The following is a 25,798-nucleotide window of genomic DNA, read 5'->3' as shown; positions in this document are numbered from 1 at the left end:
AAAAAGTAATCTTTTCGCCTTCGGTTCTGCTTTTGATCTGCATTTAAAAGAGCATTACTTTTGAAGCTCGGATCATAGCTTTCTTGCTTTGAGGCGTTTCATAAGTTCTCGCTGCTGTTCAAGGATTTGGGTTCATGATCGGGGCAACTTGAAACATCTTCAATCTTTTGGGGCTAAATTTAGTGTTTGGGTCTCCTTCGTGCTCTACTCCACAGAAGAAGCATCTTCACTTTCAGAAGTCGACACGCCACGAGCGGCGCTTAACTCTGAAGTAAAGAAAGGTATAATTGTTATACGTGGTTTTCTTTGAAAGAAATATGGTTCAAGCAAACATTTGCTCGCTTTAACTGTTATTTGATGGTGATAATAGCGTTTTAGTGCATCGTACAGTTCATCAAAGGCTGCTTTCTTGCTTTTCACCACGATCTGGCTACAGGCGACTTCTCCAGTCAGGCTTATAATAAACTTTTATCTACAAGCCAAACAAGTGTGTGCCGCTGAGGAGAACTCTGCTGCTGTCCAACTCTCTCTTTCTCATAAATGCTCCTACACAAGAAACGTGGGTTAGCATTTTAAATTTAGCCGTGTTGATGATTAGTATTTCAGAGGTCGGGAGATTTTGTAATTGGTGACTAACTAGTTGATACCAGCAACACAAACACTCACTCTGCAGTGAAGCACACATTCTGTCGGCTCCGTGTAAAACAGGAACACTCACACACAAACACTCAGTTTGTTAGTGCCTACATGTTGGAATTCAGCCACAGTTTGAAAGCTATTTTAATATGCAAGTGGCATATTTGCCTTGCACACACGCCTGTATGTGCCTGCAGTCGCCATGTTGTTGACATGTGTTGTTCATGTCTGCAGAACGTAGGAAATGTGTATTTTTTGCATTCAACATTTACAAGTGACCCTAGAGTCACTGCCAACAAAAAGGATTGGTAATTAATGTTGGCATTTGGCTGCTTAGTGTCAGGAGGTCCCTGAACTCACCACAAATTTGGATAATGTACTGCAATAGTGAGAGATTATATTACTGTGAACCTCACTCACTCAGTACTCTTGTGTTTATATTAACAGAGAAGATGTGATCACAGCTCTTATACTTTTCCTTTGGCTTAACAACAGTGGAAATCTTAATCAAGTTTGTTTGTTTTTCTCTATTTTGTTTATCTGTGTTTCTCCCCCCCGATGAGACAAATAAATCTGTTTCCATTCCTCGTAGCTTGAAGTCGAGCTGAAGTATGAAATACTTTTTTAACACCTTAAGATCGCCGAATGAGGTAACACAATGGTGATTGAGCCTATGGCCCACTGATGAAAGCCTTTGCATTTGCAGTATTACGGACTGGGTGTGTGGTGCGACTTTTGCGGAAAAAATACGCAATTACCACTTTAATTAGAAATCATGGGCAACTTCACCCTCTATATTCCCCTCTCATAACATAGTAGTCTTGACGCTGGTAGCAGCCACTGCCGTCAAAGGCCCCGTCACTGTTGGCCCCCGCCTCCTCCTGGGCTCTCTACATCGTCCCCTCCAAAGGAGGTGCATGGGGCTCCTGCTGCGTCCTGGCTGGGGTCCGTGTACTCCTGGGAGAAGAGGGCTGAGTCGGCCCCCAGCTTGTACCTCTGGAAGGCCAGGAAGGACTGGCCCGCCTTGGGGATGCAGGGATTGAAAGTGGAAGATGATAGACTATATATTATATTAGACTAACTATTTAACAGTATATGCCAAAACATGAAAACATAAATAAGATTTTTTTCTTTGTAATCTTATATCAAATGAAAACACGTTTTCATCATGTAAAACTAAATATAAAAGCTTTTTAGGGGCCAATTTCAACCAGTCAAAACAACCAAAACATCAATCTTCCACCTTTAGCGGTGCTATGCTATGATTCCTTTGTAAGCTAGCTCGCAGCAGCATGGCAAGTCAGTGTGATTACAGGTGTTTTCAACTTTCAGATGAGTTCCTCCCGGTGTTAAGCCCCTCCTGCTTTACCTGTCTTTATCCTGTTGTATTCAATTCATAATTCAATGGACAATAAAGAGAGAAAAGAAAAACATCACATGAAGTTTTATCCCTGTAACAAAAATGTGGCATGTGCTAACATAAGTTTAAACCAACCAATTTCAATCGATAATCTTCACCTTTTAGAGGCACAGAGCTAAGATTAAATGGTTAGCTAGCAACAGCATGATGACATTTGTGTGACTTTGGATGTTAGCCCTTTTTTTAGCGTTCAAATCAGTTACTCCTAAGTTATGTCCCGCTCACTAATCCTATTTGACTTGAAGCTCGGTACTCTCACATTCCTGTTCCAGCCTGACTAAACGGGTCTTTCATTGGGACAGATGACTTGCTTGTCCTACAAACAGTCCAAAACCAACTGTGATAATTATAGTGGTAATGTAAGACAAACATTGACATGGGCTGGATGTTGTTTAGGAAATCAGTCAAAATAATTTGTGGATGTTTGCTGTAGTGCTTTGTTACTAACTTCCTGGTGCCTTGGAGAGTGGCCAGGTCTCACATTTGCACTGTGGGCCGAGTGGTAGTGATCAAACAGTACGATTTGCAGTGAAAATCAAAGGTTGAGGAAGTTTTTTATCCAGACAGACGGACTTGCAGACAGTTTACGATGATAAAGACAGTGATGAAATCAAGGAGAGAACATGCTGTTTCAGAATGTTTCATTGATCTGAGGATCAAACCTTTGATCAATAGACACATCATAGAAGAAAGAATAGTGTGCTTATGTTGTCGAGGTCAGAGGTCAGAGTTTGAAAACTCCCACGTCAATCCTTCAAGTGTTCCAAGTGCACGTTGACCAACAGGAAACAAAAAACATGGCCGACTGTGACAGCATGATGTTTATTGGGTACGTGTTCAAGCAGGTGAACTCTCCACATTGCCTATAAGGAGAGGTTGTTTGTTGCATACAGAAATTGTTATTAGTAGTAAATTGTTTGAATTAAATACAAACACAAAATATACAGTAAAATCCAGAATATAAGTTGCACCGGAATATAAGACGCTGTCTGTTTTTGGGGGTATTTTCTATAGCTATTTATTTATAAAAATGTGTGTAAGTTATTCCAACAGTGTTTGAATTTATTTTCATTCAGTACCTTCAACCTTCATTAGTATTTTTCTAGTAAATAGGAATTTTTTCATCTTCCGAGATCCTGGAATACAGCATTATTATTATTAAGTTTTCATTGTAGAGATGTCCCAAGTAGATCCTATGGATTATTATCTGGGCCAATCCAGGAAGACCACATGCCGCACCTTGCTTCTGAACTGCGTGTTGTCCACCTCAGCTTGCTGGAGTTGCAAAGCTGTTCTTCCCTCCTGAAATCTACCAAACAGGAAGTGGGTAAAGCGCTATCGCTAACAGCAGCTAATGGGTAATCAGATGTTTTACCACCCCATGTCCCTCTGGATTTTCACTATACATTATCTTTTAGTTGCTGATCAATTGAGAAGCAGTGGAATTGTAAAAATTTCCTACGTTTATATAATATGCAACCGCAGCATCCGAGGATCCCACCCAGAAAATGGCCGCCGTTTGAATGTGTTTAATTCCTTTTTTAGGCCTGAGGACAGAGTGGTTGAAACACAAGAAACAGTGCTCCAACTTGACTCTGTTATGATCTTTTCTTTATCTAATATGAAACCTTGTTTTCTAGAGTCATGTGATCATGTTCCCACTAATTGCCTCCTTAATTTGAAAGGCGATGGGATTGCAAAGCATCAGAAGAGAGGCACGCTGAGCAGAGCAGAGCGAGTGGGTGGAACAGAGTGTGAACGTGTGGATATGAGTGTCGCTGAGTCCTGGACTTGTGATTGTGTCTCTCTGTCTCCCCTTGGTGCTGCAGTGGCTCTCCTTGAATTGTACTCTGACAAGGTCTCCTCCCTCTATCACTCGCTCTCTCTCATTACATGAGCAGCTGCTGCCATGGTGACAGCAGCAATCAGGTATGCCCAGTCCAGGCCAGCAAGCTGCAGCAGACAATAAGCCCACACACACACACGCACACACGCACACACACGGCAAAAAATATCCTCCAGCAGTGATCCTGTATTATTCAGCAGTCCAGCTCACTCACTGTTGACTTGTAATGAACATCAATTTTCTCTGTCACATCGATTTCTTCTGACAAAAAAGTTTAAACAGTCATTCACATTGCTTCTGGCAGCAGCTCCAAAACTAACCTCAGTGAAGCGACATGTTTATATGTGTTTCTATGGAGGATCTGGTTTCAACTAGAGCTGCAACGATTCGTTGATTGATTGATAAATTGAGATTAATCAATCAAAAGAAAAATTGCCAACTATTCTGTAATCTATTCATCTTTTCATTCATTTTTCGAGTCCAAATGTCCAAATGCTAATTTGCTCTTTTCACCTTCCTAAATGTTAAAGTTTGCAGCTTTTTGTTGTCATGTGATGATAAAAATGAAAAGTCTTTGGGTTTTTGAGATTTTGTTGGACAAAAAAAAATATTTTAAAGTGATAATCTTGAAGATCTCAGTTTCGTTCTCTTTGGCGGCACCTATGGTGATAAATGGTAATTGCAGGAGCACACTTCCCAGATATCCAGACAGTGTTTCATGTGTGACGTCCAATGTTGGCATGGTTGTTTGTTCAGCCATAGTAGATTACTGTTTACTCGCAACACTTGCAGAGACCGGAAAAGCAGCCGCTTAGCTCCGCCTACCCTCTCTGGCATACCAACCAGCCCTTGCAGCCCTAGTTGCCACCTTTCTGTCAACTAGATGTCTTCTTTTAGTGGTGTGTGTCATAATAAACCCAGGCCGTATTGTTTTTGTATTGCATTTGCATCCTTATTGTGTATTTTGCTTTTAGTAAGCTTTAAATACACAAATTAAATGGAATTGTGGATTAGTTTAATTTTAGATTAGTGTAGATTAGTGGTCAGACTGGACCGAGGCCAGAGGTGAAGGGAGTTCTGAGAATTCAGATTTTACTGAGTTCATGTGGCTCTAATTCGTTTCTGTTGTATGGTTGCACGTTGTTTTATTTGCAGTACTAAAACTTGACATTAGAGAAGAAAAGGATAAAGAGTGTGAGTTCTTTGTGCATATTTTTGCTACTGATTGCACTACTGCTGAATGGTGGAACTGTCTGAATCCTCATCACCACCTCCACCTTTCCATCCTCAAAATTGAGCAGAGATGGATCTGGAAAATGTCTGAAGCAACACTCCAGCATTAATGTCCACATTATGCTGTTGTCCAGGTGTGAGGAGCTGGAAAAGTTTAACTCTAAATTTCTCTTTCTTTCTTCACACAACTACTCCTGTCACTTTTCCTGGGAACAAACGAGTGCAACTCTGTCTTTGCCCAGGCTTACTAAGAGAGCAGGATTTTCAATCAGCCTTTGAATGTGTTTGACACTTTTGCTTTTTTCCAGCACTCTCCTTGCTTTACCCTAACGTGTCACCTTTAGGCTTGGATGATGCTGAAGGATCTAATGTTTAAGATCAAACTAAGTGACACACAGAAGTTTTGCGGCACCAGCAAATATGTTTTCTTGCATGTTTGGTGTAATTGTTAAACCTGGCGCTGTCACGAGCCTGACGCTGTACTTACCTTTGCAATCCCTCGTCAACATTAAATCATTAGTTTTCATTTTCAGCAAAGACTCACATTTAACACTAGAACTGCCAGGGGTCACAGTGTACCTAAAACCACCAACAGGTAAAATTTGCTCGCTATGGACATGTATTGATTTTCAAGGTACAAGGTTCATTTATTCATCATTTTACAACACAAAGTTGTGTAATGAAATGCTAGATGTGGTGTCTTTATGCAGCTTACAAAATGACAACATGACAATGAAATATATGACAATAAACTTTATTTGCAAAGCACTTTGTGAACAAGGTGCTTCACAGAAAACAAACCGAAGAACAGCAGATAGTCCAGAGACGTCCCCACCGTCAGACTCACCTTCACTCAGGGCACTTAATTTAAGTCATTTTAGAACCAGATTTGTTTCTTTTATTGCGTAGTGCAGAAGCCGGCCTGCTTTGTTCCACTGCCAACAAACTATTGTGGACAATCCCCCAAAAGAAAGGCTGTAAACTTGAAGACAGAGCTGCAATATCAAAGAAAGTTTGACTCCCAGTTGTTTTAGTGTGCAGATCACATGATCACCTCATATTTTCGGTGTTTTGTCCATGGATGGTATGTCTTTTATTTTTGGACTGTGAACACACACACACTGTTGAACGCTGCAGTGTGAAAGAGCTGGACAAAGAGCAGTGCCTGGCCATGGTCTGTCCGTTCGTGTGTGTGGGTGTGTGCGGCCGGGTCTAGCGCAGCACTTTGTTAGAGGTACAGTGTGTAAATACCGGGGTGACCACGGGCCCGGCTCAATTGTCTGGTCTTTACAAAGGATCCCGAAGGCCTTTCATGCAGCACAACAGCAGCTCTAAATCATTCACAACCAGCCAGACTGGGCTGATATGATTTAGGCCTACACAGAGAGATCTGTTCGCAGTGTCGGTGTGTTGCATGTCGTGATCACTGAAAAGCTGTATTTTAGTTTAATTGAGAATAAGAGCAGAAAGAGGAAAGGTGGATGCAGAGTAAGTTAGGTGGAAAGAGAAACGCACATGCATTCATGCATTCAAGCACACTGTTTAACAAGAACACACACACACACACACACACACACACACACACTTCGGCATCCTTAATGTGCAATTTGTAAGTGAACCTCTGATAGTCACAAGATCCGAATCCCACGTGGTGTCCTTCACAGTGCTTGCCTTCATCATCACCAAAAGCCTTGTGATCTGTCGACGGATCAGAGGAGCGCGGGAACCTCTCCACACACACACACACACGCACACACACACACACACACACGCACACACGCACACACATACACACACACACACACACACACACACACACACAGCTTAATAAGTCATATACCAACAGTATCAGAGCTAAAAAGAGTGGGGGAGGATGTGAGAGAGAGTCATATATGAAACCATATCACATGCTCCACTTTTCTGGCTCCTAAGTGTGCGAGGAATGTTTAGGTGCAGTGAGTTCAAGTAGTGAAGACATTTCTTTTTAATTTCTTTTCTTCAGTGCATATTTCTTGTAAGTACTTAAGACCCCCATTAGTTATTACAGCCAACCAAGACAAGACATTCAAGCATCACACAATAGTTGAAGTTATAATCTCGAAGATCTCAGTTTCGTTCACTTCCGCGACACCTGTGGCGATAAACCGTAATTGCGGGAGCACACGTCCCAGATATCCAGACAGCGTTGCATGTGTGACGTCCACAGTTGGCTCCGGTTGTAACTCTTGGTTTTCCTGGCTGACGGTCGCTTTCCTTTTTAGACTGTTTGCCTTTGGATTTAGCTTTCTTAAGCCCCTTTCCCGCTGGTCAAAAAAAACACTAACACCAGCTAATACCCGGCTTTTTTTGCTTAGTGGCAAAGGTTACAATCAGCATTTAGACCTGGGTCAAATGTATCTGCGCCCCCTATCCGGTGCGATGCTATGCTCCGTCTGTAACTTATGCCACTCCTTGTCATCTCAGCTACAAATTCGGCCCTTCTCCGTCGAAGCAGCGCTCGAACATCGTTCCAAATTGTCGGCACCGAGTTGGATACACAGACTGAATGAGTAATAGATACAATAAAGACCTTACTTTGTTACATGTACCATGTTGTTTACTTTGTTAACTAACCCTGTTTCTGGTGCGTTTGTGACGTCAGACAGTGACACAGCAGAAAAGAGACCGAAAGGAGTATACTTTACTGGCAATGGGAAAAGAGACAATCGGCATCTATAAGCGTGTCTTCCCCGGGTCTGAAAAACCTGCATCAATGCGCTAGTTTTGGTGGTAAAGAGGTATTAGCTTAGCTTTATCAAAGTTAGTCCCTCATATATAATACGCCCTCACATACAAAATAGTCTTTATGTATTTCTTTTTCTGTAATCGGGATTCTTCATTTCTTTTAAGAAACAAATCTTATTAATAATCTTCATTAAATGTAGAGGTATTAGGAGTGCTGGTTTAGCTCGGTTGAGCAGGTGCCCCACATACAGAGGCTACAGTCCTCGACGCAGCAGCTGCAGGTTCGACTCTTGCCTCGGCCCTTTGCTTAATAAAAAAAATAAATGTGGAGGTGTTTTGTTCCAGTTTAACATAGCCCGATAACGTGATAACGTGAAGTGGAAATTAAAAGCCTGTCTGGTGTCATAATACTGTCCAACATTGGTTTGTGTGAGCTGTAAGTACAAGTATGTAGGTTGACTACAAAAATGACCGTTACACTTTGCAATTTGCTCTTGATGTGCATGTGAAGGACATGCTCCGGTTCCAGCCGTTACAAACTCGCCTCGATTTCTGCTAGCAGCCGGAGAAAAAGCTCAGTAATTCAATCTGCCCCTTGCCATGTGACAGCAAATATAATTGTGGCCCAGAAGACGACGTGTGTTCTCAAACCCAACCAACTAGGTCATGCCAAAACCAATCCTTGTTTCAAGTAAAGACATTTGTGTGCTCGGTGTTTGTGTCACTGACACAGGACGAGGAAAAGTGTGGAAAATAGAGGCATGTAGAAAAAAGAGATATTCCCTGGTGGTGAGTTTATGTCCCGGTGGAGATTCTCAGGGGAGAGTCATAAAACCAAACTGTGTCACACCACTAAAAAGTAGTGGCCCTGCAGGTCCTGCTGTCCTTGTTATGAAACTGACAAACTCCCGTCTGCATCCAAATGAAACACAGCAAGGGGCACGGATGGACATGCTCCATAGTCACTGTGTGGACTGTAACCATCTGGATCTTTGACAACAGAAAGCTCAATGTTGTAATGATACATGTGTTTTTTAGGGTATTTTATGCCTTCATTAACAAACGAGGAGAAAGCGGTCAGGAATGAGATGCACTAACATCTTAACCCAGTCCACCAGACGACCTCTTTCCTACAGCTGTGACTGAATCATATGACCTCGTTCAGCAAATGAAACTACGTGTCATTTTTAGACTTAAGCACAGAAATCTGGCCACCTAATAGATTTACAGATAAGCACAGGATGTTTTCAGAATACTAATACCAATTGATTGAAGTCACAGGCTTCTGAAAAGTAACTTTCAGCATACGTTTTACTGTCTTTCTGCAAAACTTAAAGACCCCCTGCAGTGAAAAAAAATGGAGCTGCGTTACGGACAGTTAAAGTAGTAGACACTGGTTGAGTCTGGACTTTACAATAAACTGTCAAAAGAGCTGCAAAAACTACTGACTACTAACATTAACGTTACTACTACTAATTACTTAATTTCAAGCAGCTAAGTTTCAACAAGTTGCCACTAAACGATGGCAGAGACACGTTTTGTTTTTGTGACGGAGGGGGCGGTTAGTACGGAGCCCCCCTGGTGTCAGCAGAGAGAAAAAAAAGAGCCATGTGTAAATCTGTTCTTTCGGTTTTTAATCCGTGCCCACTGATTTGCAATCTGTGGGAACGGATTAGTAAACTGTGGGAACGGATGCCTTGGGAGGATTTTTACAAGACAATTAAACGTATTTTGCAGAAAAAACACATCAGACACAATTTATTATATCAAGCAGAGCATTTTATATGTCCTAAAGCATGTCAGGAACTGGTCTTTAATAAAAACAAATACTATAAAATCAATTAAAATTCGGCAATGCTTTTTTTTTAAAAGCAATAATATCTGTTAGCATAAAGTTAGCATAAGCAGTTGTTGATTTGGTGTATCCCTGACCTGTATTATAGGTATAGGTAGATAGGTACAGCGTACTCATTTAAAGATGCAAATAGGAACAAAATGCACTCAGTTACATTCCTACACCCTTTGTAGCTTCTTGCTGTTTTTTTGCAGTAAATAAGAGATACATTTTATGCACTATGAGTGTTGCATGTGCTGTTTTAGCTAAACTATAAGAGCACATGGTTTTAATGAGTGGTTTAACCTCCTTTATTCTTTACAACCAGAGCAACAAATCAGCAAGAGAAAGACGCAATCGAAAAAAGTACACAAAGTACTTTTCTTTTAGGTAAACGTATCTCAAGTAAAGGTTAAAGTTGTGACTGTTCATCATGAGATTGACTGTGTACTTATGTGTGTGTGTGTGTGTGTGTGTGTGTGAGTGACTTTGTGTTTTCTGACCTGAATCTTAAAGAAAGCCAGGCATGTGAGGCAGTGAACAAACTGTGTGTGTGTGTGTTTGTGTGTTTGTGTGTGTTTGAGTTATATATGCCTGATAGTGTCTTTGTCGGAGCACGCTCATTCGCTCTTTTTCTCAAGAATGCTCGTGGGCAGAGGCCGGGCCGGTGACGAGGGGAGATGGGAGAAGACGAGAGGGAGGGAGCGAGCGAGCGAGCGAGCGATGATGCAGCCGGTCTAAAAATAGCACCGCCTCCATACCCCTTCTGCCCCCAACGCTTCCCTCCGCAATCCCTCCATCTCTTCATCATCTCTCTCCTTAATGAAAAAGGGCTGTAAGTAGATGGAGGGGCGATAGAGGTGTTACTATCCCCCTCCACACACCCTCCGTTCAATGGAGAGAGGAGCAGAGAGGCAGAGAGGTGACGGAGGCAGGGCGAGGGAAACGAACGGTTGAGCACGCTCACTAACAAAGTGTTCCAGTTTGACATCAAGATGCAGACTCCAAATGCCAGCTCATGTTTCCTCTCCACGCGTTGTAGAAAGCTATTAGCTCTGCACTCAGCTTGTCTTTAATGTGGGAATTATTGATGTTATTTACAGCATAGAAGCACAACATGACCATGCATTACACTATACTGTATATCATAAGGTTAATTGTGTTATTACGGATTAATACTCAGGGACTGACTCAGGGATTTGTTCATCAGGTAATAAGAGTAACTGCTGTCAGAAGTCACTGTTCAGCGCATGTTGTCCCTCTATATGTAGGGAGAAGGCTCAGATTGGAAGTGCTCAAGATAAGATTCTCACGGCCAAATACCAGAGATGTGGACCCGAGTCGACTCGAGTCACTGTTTTGATGACTTGCGACTTGACTTGAGAAAAAATAAATGACTTGAGACTTGACTTGACTTGAGGCATGATGACGTGGATGACTTGCGTGTGTTATAAGTTTGAATGTTAGCTGTGAAATATAAAGTGATGAAATTCAATGTTGTCAAGTTTCTGTATGATTATCAGGTATGTACACAGCGCAAACTGGGAATCATGATTGGACGACCCAAAAAGCTCCCCGGTACGTGATTGTCATGATTGGATGGCTGTCAGTCAAACTCCTCGCTACGGCGACACGTAACATCAAAGCCCCCAAAGAGAAGCCTCATCAGTCGTACTCGTTACTACTCAATACGGTCTCAGAGCAGACCGTCATCATGGCTGCGTCTGTGCCAAGATAATACAGATACAATTCACTGTCATACTTCTTGAACACGTTATATAAGTTGGCAATAATATCACTATTAGACGAGCTACTAACACCTTGTAATAATTCAGGTAAGAGTGCTGTATCTTGGGTGGGAAAAAAAAGACTTGACTAGAGACTTGACTTGCCTTAACTAAGGGCTCGACTTGACTTGACTTGACCTAACTTGTGATTGGACTTGACTTGACTTGCCCAAGAAAAAATTACTCGAGACTTGGACCAAATGACTTGAGACTTACTTGGGACTTGAGCAAAGATGACTTGGTCACAACACTGCCAAAGACCCTGGCAGTATATGTCTTGAAACCTGGACTACAACAACAAAACATTCCTCGATGCTGTGGCCCCCAGTTAAACTCCAACCCTCGGCCCTTTGCCGCATGTCGTCCCTACATTTCTGACTCTACCCACTGGCCCCAGAAGAAGAGTCAGGGCATCAATGATGTGATTATAAATAAGCCTTATAAAACAGGGAAAAATCAATATCTGTACAAAACTTACAAAAAAGGTGGCGGACAGACATCCCAGGAGCAACTCTAAAATAGCATTTTATTATCTTCCCGAGCTTTAAACAGCATCTCCCTCTCTTCCTCAGCAGATGGAGTTTCCTCTTTTTCATCTCATAATTGAAGTATGTCACATGAACACTTCATCCGCTGAGGGAGACAACAAAGTATGGCAGTGGCACATTGAGTTAAACTACAGTAACATACACGCTGGTGTTACTGGGATGAAGAATATCAAGCAAGGGGTCTTTATTTTGAAGGTTTTCCTCTTGCACAGGAGAATAAATTGTAAAACAGAACATTTCGGTCTTGAAATAATGGAGTCTGTGTGAAGTAAATTCAGCAGGCTTATGTTCTGCTTCGGCTAGCACATCAGACGTGGAGTACTCGATGTCAGCAGCTAAAATGTGTTTTCCCAAGTGTGGACTCGAGCGTGGAAGGAAGGACTTGAAAGCACATAAAGAAGAGTACAAGAGAAAAACTGTGCTGTAATCCACATCATGACTGACATCCCTGTTTCCCCCCGGCCTTCACGGTCGGCGCTGTCAGTGGAAGTACAGTCTATTGTGCGTTCTCGCTTTGTTTCGCTGTCATTTATTACACACACACAGACAACAGCTGGGTAAACTATCCCAGCAGCTCAGCAGCCCGAGGTCCACTTTTTACTCTCTCAATCACACACACACACATACATTCAGGATCCATCAGTCACCACAGCAGAATCCACACACAGACTGCAGACAAACATAAACACACTCAGCCGCGGTCTCATCCAGACTGAACAGGCTCCCTGGAGGTTTGCTCCGAGCGGTTGTCAGTTGGATGGAGTTGTCTGATCGGCTGTTATCAACCAAAGTACAAAGCGGACTGCTCCACTGACTGCACTGCAGGGTGGAATACTAACACTGTGGGTGTTTGTATGTGTGTGTGCTCTCATGTTTGCTGCGTTTCTGTGATGCTGTACTCATTGGAGGACAGCAGAGGAGAGAAGAGAAGAAGAGGAGAGAGAGGGATTAGATGGTGTCTTAGTAACCTGCTGCTGTTATTGACTCCATTTTGTAGCCCTTTGTGCCTCCACATCTCAAGGTAAAAGGCAGACAGCAGCGGAGGAGAGGAGGAAATGAGAGAAAGGACAGGGAGAAGATGAAAGGAGCAGAATGCAGAGGAGCGTGAGGGATCAGATGCTATCATATGACACTCCTCCTTACTGTGTGATTGACTCCATTTTGTTGCCAACCAGAGTAAAACCTCTCGAGCACGTTCAACTTGCCGCCGCGCATTTTTAAAATGTATCACTGTTTAGGACTGACTGCATCAAAGCGCACAGCACTGAAATATCTGCCTGTCTTTGCAAACACAATATAGGATAACATGTTACCTTTGAGTACATGGTAAAGCATTAGTATCACATACTGCGTTAACATAGGCAGACACAACATGAGTGCACACCAAGTTTACGTAAAGTCCCTGTGTATGTGCAGGATATTAATTTGATAAGAGTGTCATATTTATAGAAAAATGGCATTGCAAAAACAACGATGTCAAAAGGGCTGCCTGATGACCCGAATCTGCAGTGCCCCTCAGATTTATGGAGCTTTTGTAGCTTGAATTAGCCCACAACTTTACTGTAACAATATTCACTTTAAGTCCCCCTCCAGTGAAAACCAAGCTTTTAACCTTGTAAACATCTCCATGTGGTGTTCTTCATGTGCTACAAGACAGTGTACCAAGGACAGGCTGAACAACACATTTTCAGATCGGCAGATTTGAGATCATAACAAACCTCAGGAGCCAATCCCGTTAAAGGACAGGGTGACACTTTGCAAATCATTGTGTGCAACCTACGGCAACCACTTCGACGATGCCCGAGCGAGCTGTAACCGTCATCGTAATTTTTTCAAACTCACTACTGACTACTAACGTTAACGTTACTACTACTAATTACTACATTTCAAGCTAGCTAAGTTTCAACAAGCTGCCACCAAATGATGGCAGAGACGTGTTTTGTTTTCGTGATGGAGGGGGCGGTTGGAAATGTGCATCGTGGGCAGGGCTTATGCAGATTAGGGAATTTTTTATGAGGGGGAAGAAGGAGGTGCCTTGGGAGGACTTTTAGTTAATTAAACGTATTTTGCAGAAAGAACATATCAGATTTTTTAAGCAGAGCATTTTATAAGTTTAGAAAATTTGTTTGTAAAAAATTCAGCTCGACAGGAGGCTGCTTTCATTCAAAAAACTACCTGCTCAGTGCCAAACAACATACAGACACATTTAGAGGCCATCTCATAGACATAATGGAGCATTAAGCAGCCAAAGAACCAGACATTTTCCTACGGAAGTGGTGGAGGCCAAAAACAGAACTAAAAGAGAGATGGCCAGGAACACCTGAATGATACTGCTCTGTAACTGCTGCATGTGTTAACAAGAAATTGTTGCCATATCAACTTAAAAGTGGTGATTAATGCTGTGTTTTCTACCTATTAAGCTTCGCCTAAGCTTACTCACACTTACACTCAGCACCAACAGCACCAATACTATACCAACTCCTCAAAAACATCCATCCATCATCTGTACCGCTTATCCTGTTCAGGGTCACGGGTGGGCTGGTGCCTGTCCCAGCTGTCACTGGGCGAAAGGCGGGGTACACTCTGGACTGGTCGCCAGTCAATCACAGGGCTGACAAACGGAGACAAGTCCACGCATGCACGGGGAGAACATGCAAACTCCACACAGAAAGGCCAACTTAGTCCGGGGTTTGAACCAGTGACCTTCTAGCTGTGAGGCAACAGCGCCAACCACTGCACCACCGTGCAAACAGCAACAGTTATTTGAAAACAGTGTAAAACAGCCAACCTGTCTAAGTCTAAGTGTGCCTATAAACACGTATCAAGATCACTTATTAGCACACTAAATCTAAATCTTTGATAAAACCGTCAGGCTAGGTGTTTCCCCTCATTCAGTCTTTATTCTATGCTGAACTAATCCACCGCTGGCTGTACATTCTTATTGACCTGACAGATCAAAGTGAGGTTGTTATTCATCTTCTCGGAAAACTCTCAGGAAGAAGCGCAAATGAGTACATTTCCCAACAATTTCAAACTATTCCTGCAAGAAAAAACAACTTGTTCAGAGATATTGACTTCCACCTGGAGGACAATTTCACCTTCAAAGATTCTGTTGAAGCAGTGGGAGAAATATGTTTGTTGATTTCATCCGAGCGCAGCGCTTATGAGGCGCTAAGAGATATTATGTTGCTGGTATTCAAAGCTCGCATGTCCCCAGTGTAAAATGGTTAAAGAAACGTGTAATGAATTTCCTATTCTACAAAATTAAAAGGCAGGGGGATTTGTTAATGATAAATAGGTAATTACATTTTACTTTGATTTAGTTGTTATTTTCTAGGAACCATGCTCCATTAAGATAATTGCAGTTTGAGTTTGTTTATTAGCATCAGCAGCCCCTCGGTGGTAAGAATGAAAATAAGTTCAGGCCAATAAAAGAATGTGATCACTTGTAATTTCACAGTGCTGTAACATTTCCAATTAAACAGAAATCTAAATGAGTGGTTACCTTAACCAAACATGATTACATCCTACTCATACTCAACTTTCAAAGGCTCTGTGTATCTGATTATTTTCCAATTTGTTCATAGACTTGTTGTCCTCATTGCCATGACACAACATCCTAGTAAAGAACTAACACTGAGTATAATGTGTATCATTGTCTGTTCAGCAGCTGTCATACTCAATTGCAGAACAGCACAGGAGGCAAATTTTTCCGCAGTCAAACTCAATGTTTAGTGAGGAAACCCAGAGGCACACGGAGCTTAACTGATTTAAAGAAGACGTGAGGGATTACTCATGAAACTCCCCCGCAGGGTTTCCATGACATTACGGGCTGAGGACGTCACGCCGAAGTGTTTTTTCATTCAAAAATATCCGGTCGGTCTAAATATACCGTCTGACTACCGCAGGTCACATTCGTTTGTGCTGTAAAGAGCTTAATGAGTTATTACAAAACATACAAATGGGAGGTAGAACAGGTGCTTCAGGTTAGTTAATGAAAGAACACAATGGGCAATTGTTTTACTGCACACACAAATAAGGAACAAACATTTCCGTCTGACATTTCCAACATAGACTACTGGTCTGTAAGCACATCCTGTGGAGCTTAGAAAGAGTCAAATAAAACCTTTGTATTAACTTATTCTGAGTCAGTTTTCCTCTATCCTCCTTTATTGTTTTAACTACTTTGAAATATTTTGAACTAAGGACGACACAGTGACTTCTGTTATAAGAAATCACAGCATGTTTTTTAAGCATTTTTCCATTTTTAGTTTATTTTAGAGTTGAAATAAAAGGAAATAGTCAGTTTCAGACAACGGTGTACATGCCGGGCGTGTAGCTGTAAACAGAGATTAGTTTCACCCCAATTTTATTGCAAATTAATTTTAAAAAATGTTTCCAAAGATGCAGATATATATCCATAAAACACCACAAAAAAATCCTTATTTTGGTGTTACCTGGTTCACAACACTTGTGCCACATTGTGTCATTTGACATGCATGAAATGATGTCAAACTACTGCTGTTTGGAGTGCTGAAGCTGGGACAGTGATGTACTCTGACATGTGTGAAGACACCTCAGGCAAAGGGCATGAAGACGGAAGGCATGGGTTATTATATGCACCATACACTGTCAGTGTGTTTCCCATAATAGTAAAATGTTGAAAGAAAGATCTGTCACACCAAATGTCTTAACCTGTTTATCCAAAGGTCATCTCACAATCCCTTCTTCTCTTCTCCTCTGCAGCTCTTCTCCATCGTGATCTTTGGCTGCATCGCCAACGAGGGCTACATCAACCGCCCCGATGAAGTAGAGGAATACTGCATCTTCAACCGCAACCAGAACGCCTGCAACTATGGCGTCTTCATGGGCTCCATGGCCTTCCTCTGCTGCATGGCCTTCCTGGCTCTGGACGTCTACTTCCCCCAGATCAGCAGCGTCAAAGACCGTAAGAAGGCAGTGCTGGCTGATGTCGGGTTGTCAGGTAAACCCATTGTCTTTGCATGCTTCATCTACCCTACTTCTTGACACCTGAATTATAACACAGTTTTTGTTTTACGTTAAAACTCATATGCCTACACTTTTTTTAAAAGAGTTAAAGATTAATTTTACACACTTATTAATGTACTAGTCTATACGATTAGAGAGTGGGTGGTCTTATGATACTCTTGCAAACCTCTGCCAAGCACACTGTAAAAGAAAAGCCTTCTGATTTTTCCAGTTTGATGAAGGATTCATGACATCATGTCACTCAAAATAAGGCCTCTTGTTTTTATGTTCATGTTTGAAATGAACACATTTATTCCTCCTAAATTCACTTTCCATGTACCCTCTTAAGAGTCGGTGCAATGTTCCTGAATATGAAGACTTGTGAACTGAAACAAATGAAACCGGGACAAACAGTTTCAGGTTGAGTAGCTCTATCAAAACAGCAGCTTGTAAGGCAATAACAGTTACAAGCGAATGAAACAAACAACTACTAATCCGAGAACATGTGTCTCACTGATGCAGTTATCTAGGTTGCAATTACACTAAACACCATTACCGCCCCGACTTACAGAAATAGATACGTTGACCAACCCAGAAGATGAATCCAAAAGAAAAAGACGTTTGTTCATAAGGTTCAAAGACATCTCTGCTTTTCTCAACATAGATACTGCTTGTTGTTTTTCTCTAAAAATGGGGCCTTGACTGCAGAGCTTACTGTAATCCAAAAAACAGAAGTCCCTGATATAATTACATACGAGCTACAGCTTAATTAGCTGACGTAGATGACAGAACTTGGGGTAAAGATTCAATTGATTATGTTGGTAAAATAAAACCAGCTAAAACTATACTAACCTAAATGAACTTGAACTTCTCAGGCTTAAATGAAGATGTATAAACACTTTGTTCAAAGCATCCAAACACTCCAAAAATCTGACTTACATTTGAGGTTTTCGTACATGCCCGCGTGAAATCTCCAGTTAGATTTGCTCATCATGTTATAATGGAAAGCATTACAGCACATTCCATAGACCTTAAAGACCCTGTCCAATGAAAATCAAGCGTTTAACCTTGTAAACATCTCCATGTGGTGTTTTTCATGTGCTACAAGACATATCAGGGACAACATCAGCAGTCATCTCCATGGCTGGGCCTGTCTGCTTTTAAACTGCAGTGTACCAAGGACAGGCTGAACAACACGTTTTCTGATTGGCAGGTTTGAGAGGAGCCAATCCTGTCAATGGACGGGGTGCATATCATTATGTGCAACCTATGGCAACCACTTCGGCGATGCGCGAGCCAGCTGTAGCCGTCAATGTAATTTTTGCATTTCAAGCTAGCTAAGTTTCAACAAGTTGTCACTAAATGATGGCAGAGACATGTTTTGTTTTGGCGACGGAGGGGCTGTTTGGAAATTTGCATAGTGGGCGGAGACTATGCAGATTGGGGAATCTTTAATAAGGGAGAAGGAGGAGGTGCCTTGGGAGGATTTTTACAAGGTAATTTAACATATTATTATATATGTTAGCAGAAAAAAACATATCAGTTATAATTTATTATTTCAGGCAGAGCATTTTATATGTCTTAAAACATGACTGGAGCTGCTCTTTAAAGAAACTAAAACAGAGTTAAATCTATGTGAAAAGCTTGGAAGGGACAGTTTGAAATTAGAGAGATTTCTGCGCTTTTTTTTTAGATTTATCTATGAAGAAAGTTTAAAACAATTGTCATTGACTGTTTATTCTTTCCAGTGTTGAGTCCACTCCAAAGACAAAGTCTAGTAACTGTTTTTGTGTTTTGCTATTGTTGTCCTGCTAGGTTTTAGCCATATATAAAGTAGACTCAGCATACATGCTGTGTGTCAGCATTTCCCTCTTCCTGACAGGTACATTTCTTCTCTCACACCATTTTTGGTCTACTAGAAAGCAAGGTATTTAGGTAGCGTGTCATGGTGCTTTTTTTGCTGGAAAATTATACAAGGTGGTATGGATCAGAGAACATTTTGTACCCCCGTTTCTAAGCAAGGTATTTCCTACTGATTAAGAGATCTCAGCCTCTAAGAAAACATGAGCACTGGTTTCAGTCTATCAAAATGACATTTTAGAGATTGGTCGTTAGGTTATCATCACGACAAAAGGAGAGGAGGTGTGAGAGGAGATAATTAGGAGTGGAGTACACTTCTGGTGCTGGCAAGCCTCTTACACTTTGTGCTTTGGTCACTTGGACGGTGGCTTCTTCTCCTTCTCTGCTGCACCGCTACTCAGACACGATGACAAGACAGTGAAGTGTTGTGTTGGTTATTAAAGCCGCTCCTGTCACAGACAAGATTCAACTTAGCTAATTTCAACACTCACACAAATTCTGTCTTTCTCTTTCTCTCACTGTGTATGTTACTGTTGTAAACTGTCCCATTATAAAATGTGTTTTTCTTCTACTTAATGAATCCCACTTGGGGCAGTTTGTTTAAAGCAGCCTGGAAATGAAAGCATAAAACACAGTGGCACACTCACCGGCCACTTCATTAGGTACATCTGAAAAATCTAATGCGACACTGTCTCTACCTGTCTCTCTTCCCAGCGTTCTGGTCCTTCATGTGGTTTGTGGGGTTCTGTTTCCTGGCGAACCAATGGCAGGTGACCAAGCATGCGGACAACCCCCTTAAGGAGGGAGGGGACGCTGCCCGGGCAGCCATCACCTTCTCCTTCTTCTCTATCTTTACTTGGGTAAGGGCCTCCTCACCTCATTGGTGCACAGTGTAACACAACATGACATACAACCTATCATTAGGTGGTGATAAAAGGGGTTAGTAGGCATCTCAGTTCTTCCTTCCCTTCGCCATGGGGCAATTGTATTGACAACTGTACCTCTGTCCTCTTCTGGTTAGGGTTTTGTTGCGTGTGAACATTTTCATTTGTATATGCATACATGTTAACTGATGTGTGTGGATGTTGTTCCAACAGGGTGCTCAGACTCTCTTCTCTATGGAGAAGTTAAAGAATTTGTCGTTTGAAGAGGAGTACACCAAGCTGTTCCCCCCTCAGCCCAATTAACCTTTTGTCTGACTCTGTTCTGTCTTCACTCCTGCTGCCTTAACCCTCCACAGCTGGTCCACACACACCGCACACACACACACACACACACACGCTCCTGTTGCTTGACTGTGGCTGCACTTGTTTAAGGGCACCCGCTAACATGAGATTGTGCTGGAAATTGCAGTCCAGCAGTTAGAAGAACACTTGTATCATCAGTGTTGCCAGTAAGATATTGATTTAGATAACTACTGACCCGAGCGCATCATAAGGATAATGTATGTGCAGGTGGGTTGACTCAAGTGTTGATCAATATGCATGACTCAACAATTGCACGGCCAAATGATGAGATATCTGGCCTGAAACACCTACATAAAGTCCTGTGTTTGGGATTGAAAGCTCCCTGCCCACTGACATTTTAACATTTAAAAGAAAAAGCAGCAAAAAAATAAGTGAAAGCAGGCAAATGACATGTTTCTTTTGATATATGTGGTTATTTAATTGTAACCAACAGAAACATGTGTGTTCCCCCCCTGCCATGATGATTTGATTTTCGAAGCATTCAGGTCAGCATATTCATTATGAGCTAGCTAGGTGTATGACAGACACAGATGCTGTAACTTCACCACCAAACCCACAGCTCTTAAACAAGTTCAGTCTCAACATACAGAACAATCTGCCACTGCCTCTCATTCACGTGAAGGTTTACAGAGTGATTGGTGCTTTGTCTTTTTGCTGGTTGGAGTTATTCAGGTGATATTTTTATATGCAACAGTTTCGGTTGCAAACATGATTTGTAAGATCTATGAAGTGATTTTTTTGTAGCGATTTTTCAGAGTGCATGTTTGAAACTTTTAATGAAGGAAGTTTGAAGCCTCCTGGTGCCATACGTTAAAGTAATAGCTCAATGTTTTGGGAGAACATGCTTTTTTCTGACCAAATGGATAAGAGGGTTGATACAACTCTCTTGTTTGTATTATAATACTAAAGAGGGGGTATTATGCTGTTTCACATTTTAAGACATGTACTGTATATATATATAATGTTACAATGTTGGATGTTCAGACTAAACGTGGGTGAAGTTTCAAATCTTTAGGTAGAAGTATGTTCGAGTAATCCCCAGGCTTCTCAGCTCAGTATACAGGCTGCACTTTGTGACGTCACAAAGTGCAGCCTCAGCAGGCTTCGGAGAGCTAGATAATCACAAGAAAGCGGGCTTGTAGGGGCGGGGTTTCTTAAAGGGACAGAGCCGACCACCGAGTTGTTTCAGGCAGAGGCTGTATGACGGCCTGCACAGAGCACCAGTGTGAGAACAATGAGGAGTTTTTTTAACTGTAAATTATGCTAAGCTTCTCCACAGGTGTCACAGAGAGAAATATGAAGCTTGAAATTAGCATCAACAACCCCCTCACACTGGTGCTCTGTGCAGGCCCTCATACAGCCTCTGCCTGAAAGACTCAGTCAGCGCTGTCTTTTTAAGAAACCCCGCCCCTACAAGCCCACTTTCTTCTGATTGGCCAGCTCTCTGAGGCCCACTTTTAGCTTGAACATCCAGCATTGTAACATTATATATATGTCTTTAAATGTGAAACAGCATAAGACCCCTTCTTTAAGGCTTCGCCAGAAAGTGAAGAAGTAAATTTACCAATGTGTAAAAATAGTTCTGAAACAGTTTATGCCTGTAACTCTCTATGCTCGTGTGCATACAGCGTTAAGCTTTCCCCTCTTTGACTATGTTATTAAGTTTAGTGGGTAGATTTGTTGTTTTAATAGCTGTGTGAGATTGATTTCACAGTTTAAGTGGGACAGTTTTAAAACAGTATCACACTGTTTTATTGCATATTCATAGGATTTTATGACTTGTAATTGTGCATGATATTGTGTCATAAATAACTTTTATTACATAGCTATTATACCGAATGTTCCACATACTAATTAACAAAAAACTGCAGCATACAAGTCTCAGCACACAAAGTCTTATTTTATCCAACAAGGAATTCAATGATTTCATTTCTATTTAATTTATTGAATTGTTTTTATATTATGCAATCAACCAATAAAGTATTGAATGGACCCAAGACAGAGTGTTATATCAGACTGAAAGAACTTAGCAGGTTCGATCCGTCTGCAGGATCTGATTCAATAAGAAACATCAAGTAAATGAAACTTCAACTCTTTCTGTGCTTTTCTTTCTCTCTGTGAGTGTCTGTGTTTGCTTCGTCTGCTTGGCTTGTTCCTCTGTTGTGTTGAAACAGCTCTAACTATCGACAACATTGAGATTTGTGTTGTTTTACAGTGCCGGGCCTCAGCTGTTTAATAATGCACACAGATACAGTTTAATTGCTTGTCCTGTCCCATCGTGAACTAGAATGGCATTGAGGTGGTGTTTCTCATTATGAACTGAACAATGGATAAAAAGCCTTTTTGCACTGCTGCCTGTAGAACTAACTTGCTTTGACTGACCAAATGACTCACTCTTAGTATCTAATAAGCTTCACAAGCCAACTAATCAATGTTACCTTCTCTCTTTGTTCTCTGTCTTCTCCCAAAACCTCTGCTCTAACACTGCTGCCTCTCTGCTGCCACATCTATCCATTTCTCCACACCTTTCATCCATCCATTCATCCTCTTTGCCTTTCTATCATCTTCCACTTTCGATCCCTGCATCCCCAAGGCGGGCCAGTCCTTCCTGGCCTTCCAGAGGTACAAGCTGGGGGCCGACTCAGCCCTCTTCTCCCAGGAGTACACGGACCCCAGCCAGGACGCAGCAGGAGCCCCCTACACCTCCTTTGGAGGGGACGACGTCGAGAGCCCAGGAGGAGGAAGCGGGGGCCAGGCCAACAGTGACGGGGCCTTTGACGGCAGTGGCGGCTACCAGCGTCAAGACTACTAAGTTATGAGAGGGAAATATAGGGGGTGAAGTTGCCCATAATTTCTAATTAAAGTGGTAATCTCGAAGATCTCAGTTTTGTTCTCTTTGGCGGCTCCTAGGGCGACAAACAGTAATTGCAGGAGCACACTTCCCAGATATCCAGACAGTGTCACATGTGTTACGTCCACGGTTGGCTCCGGTTGTAACTCTTGATTTTCCTCACTGACGGTCGCTTTCCTTTTTAGACTGTTTGCCTTCATCTGAGCGTCCAGTTTGTTTCTTTTTCTTTGGATTTTCACTTCTTGTTGAAGTTGTATCTGTAGTCATCCATCTTTTCTTTGTTTGTTCAGCCATAGTAGATTACTGTTTACTCGCAACACAGCAGTGAGCAGAAAAGGAGCTGCTTAGCTCTGCCTACCCTCTCTGGCAGACCAACCACTGCTGAGTGATGGAAAACACGTCACTAACTGAGCGCCGCGTGTGGTTTTTTCCACGAAAGATGCCACAGACACCCAGTCTGCAAATGCAAAGGCTTTCGTCAGTGGGCCATAGGCTCAATCACCATTGTGTTACCTCATTCTGTGATAGATAGAGACTTAACAGACATTTATTTACATGAAAATCTTCGAGATTATCACTTTAAGAGTGGGTTTAAAGAATTTCTATGATGCTAAAAATCACTGGGTCCATATTTATAGCAACGAAACAATACAAGCTCAAATGTTAGACAACTACAAGCTTAAAAGTGTGACGGACCTGGGGCGCTATTGTGCCACTGATTAGCAAAATTAGTAAATATAAAAATTATGAGTATCTTTTAATTAGTGTACGATCACCTCAAAATAAAATCTTTGGGTATTTTCCTTGGAATTCACTTTTAAAGACTATAGAGGGTGCAGGTTCCATTAACAGAATCCGGCATTTTGCACCGCCATGTTTCTGCAGTAGCCCAGAAAGGACAAACCAAACAGTTTCAGCGGGCCTTCCACAGCAGGGGACAGTGAGTGTAGCGGATATCACACTGCTCCTTTATGTTTTGCCTTAAGTCTGTCTCAAATTGACTTTAAAAACTGCAGAAGATTCACAAACATGATTAAAAATCAGTAACAAATAGTGACATGTACGTTTAAAAAGAGCCGGGGCAGATTATGAACATCAGGAACTAGGTAAATTCGGATAAATTACCCAAAAGTTAGACTTAAAAAAACACTAAAACTGAGTCATTTGGAAGGTTTGTACTGTGAACACAGTATTGTGTTGGTGCTTTAATGATCCAACAGTTAACCTATTTAGCTGAAGGGAGACTTTCAGTAACATTTGCGTTACAGTTGGTTAAAAAAATGAATTTATCTCAGAAATTGTGGGCAACTTTCCAGATTTCGGGTAGCACAGGTAACAGTGATGTTTGGGACATGATGTCATTTAGCTGTAAGTCTGGAGTTAAATAGCAGCAGGTGGGTTCAGGAGATCAGTGGAAGGCGTAGCAGGATGCAGAGAGACGCTGTGTGTGGTTAAAGATGGAAAAAAACAGTTAAAAAAAAAAGAGGTCAAGGGTTTGCAGAAATGGTCACCCTGTAGCAGATCAATGCTCGTGATCGCATTGCCTTCATCTTCTGACGTCTGCTGTCAGTCAGCAAAACAACTGCAATCAGTGTTAATTGAAACTCTCACACACACTTATAACAAACACACATGCAAGCACACACACACATCGATTTTGAACAGACAACACAAGTTTCTGCTGACCAAACTCCTCAGAGGTGCATTACAGGATCTCAGCGTAGACAAACAAGCAACAGTGGCATAACTGGCAACTAATCCCCTCAACTGTAACACGGGTGTGTTTGTGTGTGCGTGTGTGTGTGCGTGTGTGTGTGTGTGTGTGTGTGTATGTGTGTTGAAAGGTCTCCTAATGATGTATGGATGTGAGACAATGCGTGTTTTCTTGTTTCCCTGAAGAAGCCGCTTTTTTTTTCTTCCTCGATTGTTGCCTTAGTGCTGACTGCCAAGCAAAATCCAATGAACACAGGGCAACACAAACCCGACAACATGGACAGAATCAGTTTCTCTTTCTGCATCTTTAGAGCAAAAGCAAAGCAGCAGTTTAAATTTGTCTTGCTATTGCTCTTAAGCCTGTAAAATCACAGAACAAAACGAGCATTTTTCATACTTATAGAGCATCCCTAGTGACAGTTTGTTGTCAGCAGGCCTACACACAACATACTAAACTAAAGAGCTGCAGGTTATTTATCTTTTCACTATATTTCAACAAAACTACTGATGAGGCAACCACAACATCCTGAGTATTTATGAACATGCATCGCTCCATTTTCTTAAAGAATAAAGTATATCTATCTCTCTATAAATATATGTAAATCTATAATTCAGTATATTAGAGTGTTTGAAGAAAAGATTCTGCTTTATTTTAGGGCATTATGCTAGTTCTATACAAAAAAGAAAAGTCATAAGAAAGAAGATCTATGTTCTGTTGAGTGTTATCGTGATAAGATATATGGTGAGGTCATCCACGCCTCCTTTATGTTGCTTTCAGGGTACGGAGATGTTTTTATTTTGGGATAATAATACTAACTATAAAAAAATACAGCAACAAAAAATGTGACCAAATTATCAAAGTATATATGCACATATATACTTTATCCTGTACAACCGTGTAGATGTAGACATGTGTGATGTTCCTTTGTGAAATCTGTTAAAAAAAAAAGCAAGGTAAGATTTAAGATAAAAGATTGTGTACAAATGTATGTTTTTGATGTGTTGATTTTAACCAATAAAAATAAAGAAAATACTGATAAAGATAAAACTGGTTGTTCTGGGATTTTTTTTTTATACCAAAGTTATATTGCTGTTGCTTTAATGCTGGCC

The 25,798-nt window shown here is 41.5% G+C and overlaps 1 protein-coding gene across 1 annotated transcript in view; it reads left to right on the top strand.

Annotated features, from left to right (window-relative positions):
* Positions 1-25,724, top strand: part of LOC138595211 (synaptogyrin-1-like) — a 29,697-nt gene extending 3,973 nt beyond the window's left edge. The window contains exons 2-4 of the mRNA XM_069666565.1: positions 16,775-17,012; positions 19,592-19,737; positions 22,718-25,724. Of these exons, the coding sequence (XP_069522666.1) occupies positions 16,775-17,012; positions 19,592-19,737; positions 22,718-22,936 (603 nt within the window). The 3' untranslated portion in view covers positions 22,937-25,724. The remainder of the gene's footprint in view (positions 1-16,774; positions 17,013-19,591; positions 19,738-22,717) is intronic.
* The last annotated feature ends 74 nt before the right edge of the window (positions 25,725-25,798 follow it).

Source organism: Semicossyphus pulcher, unplaced genomic scaffold (assembly GCF_022749685.1).
Source record: "Semicossyphus pulcher isolate SPU_LCO1_2020_fin unplaced genomic scaffold, fSemPul1.0.p SCAF_17, whole genome shotgun sequence".
NCBI classification, from domain to species: Eukaryota; Metazoa; Chordata; class Actinopteri; order Labriformes; family Labridae; genus Semicossyphus; species Semicossyphus pulcher.
This window is presented reverse-complemented; position numbering and strand designations above follow the sequence as displayed.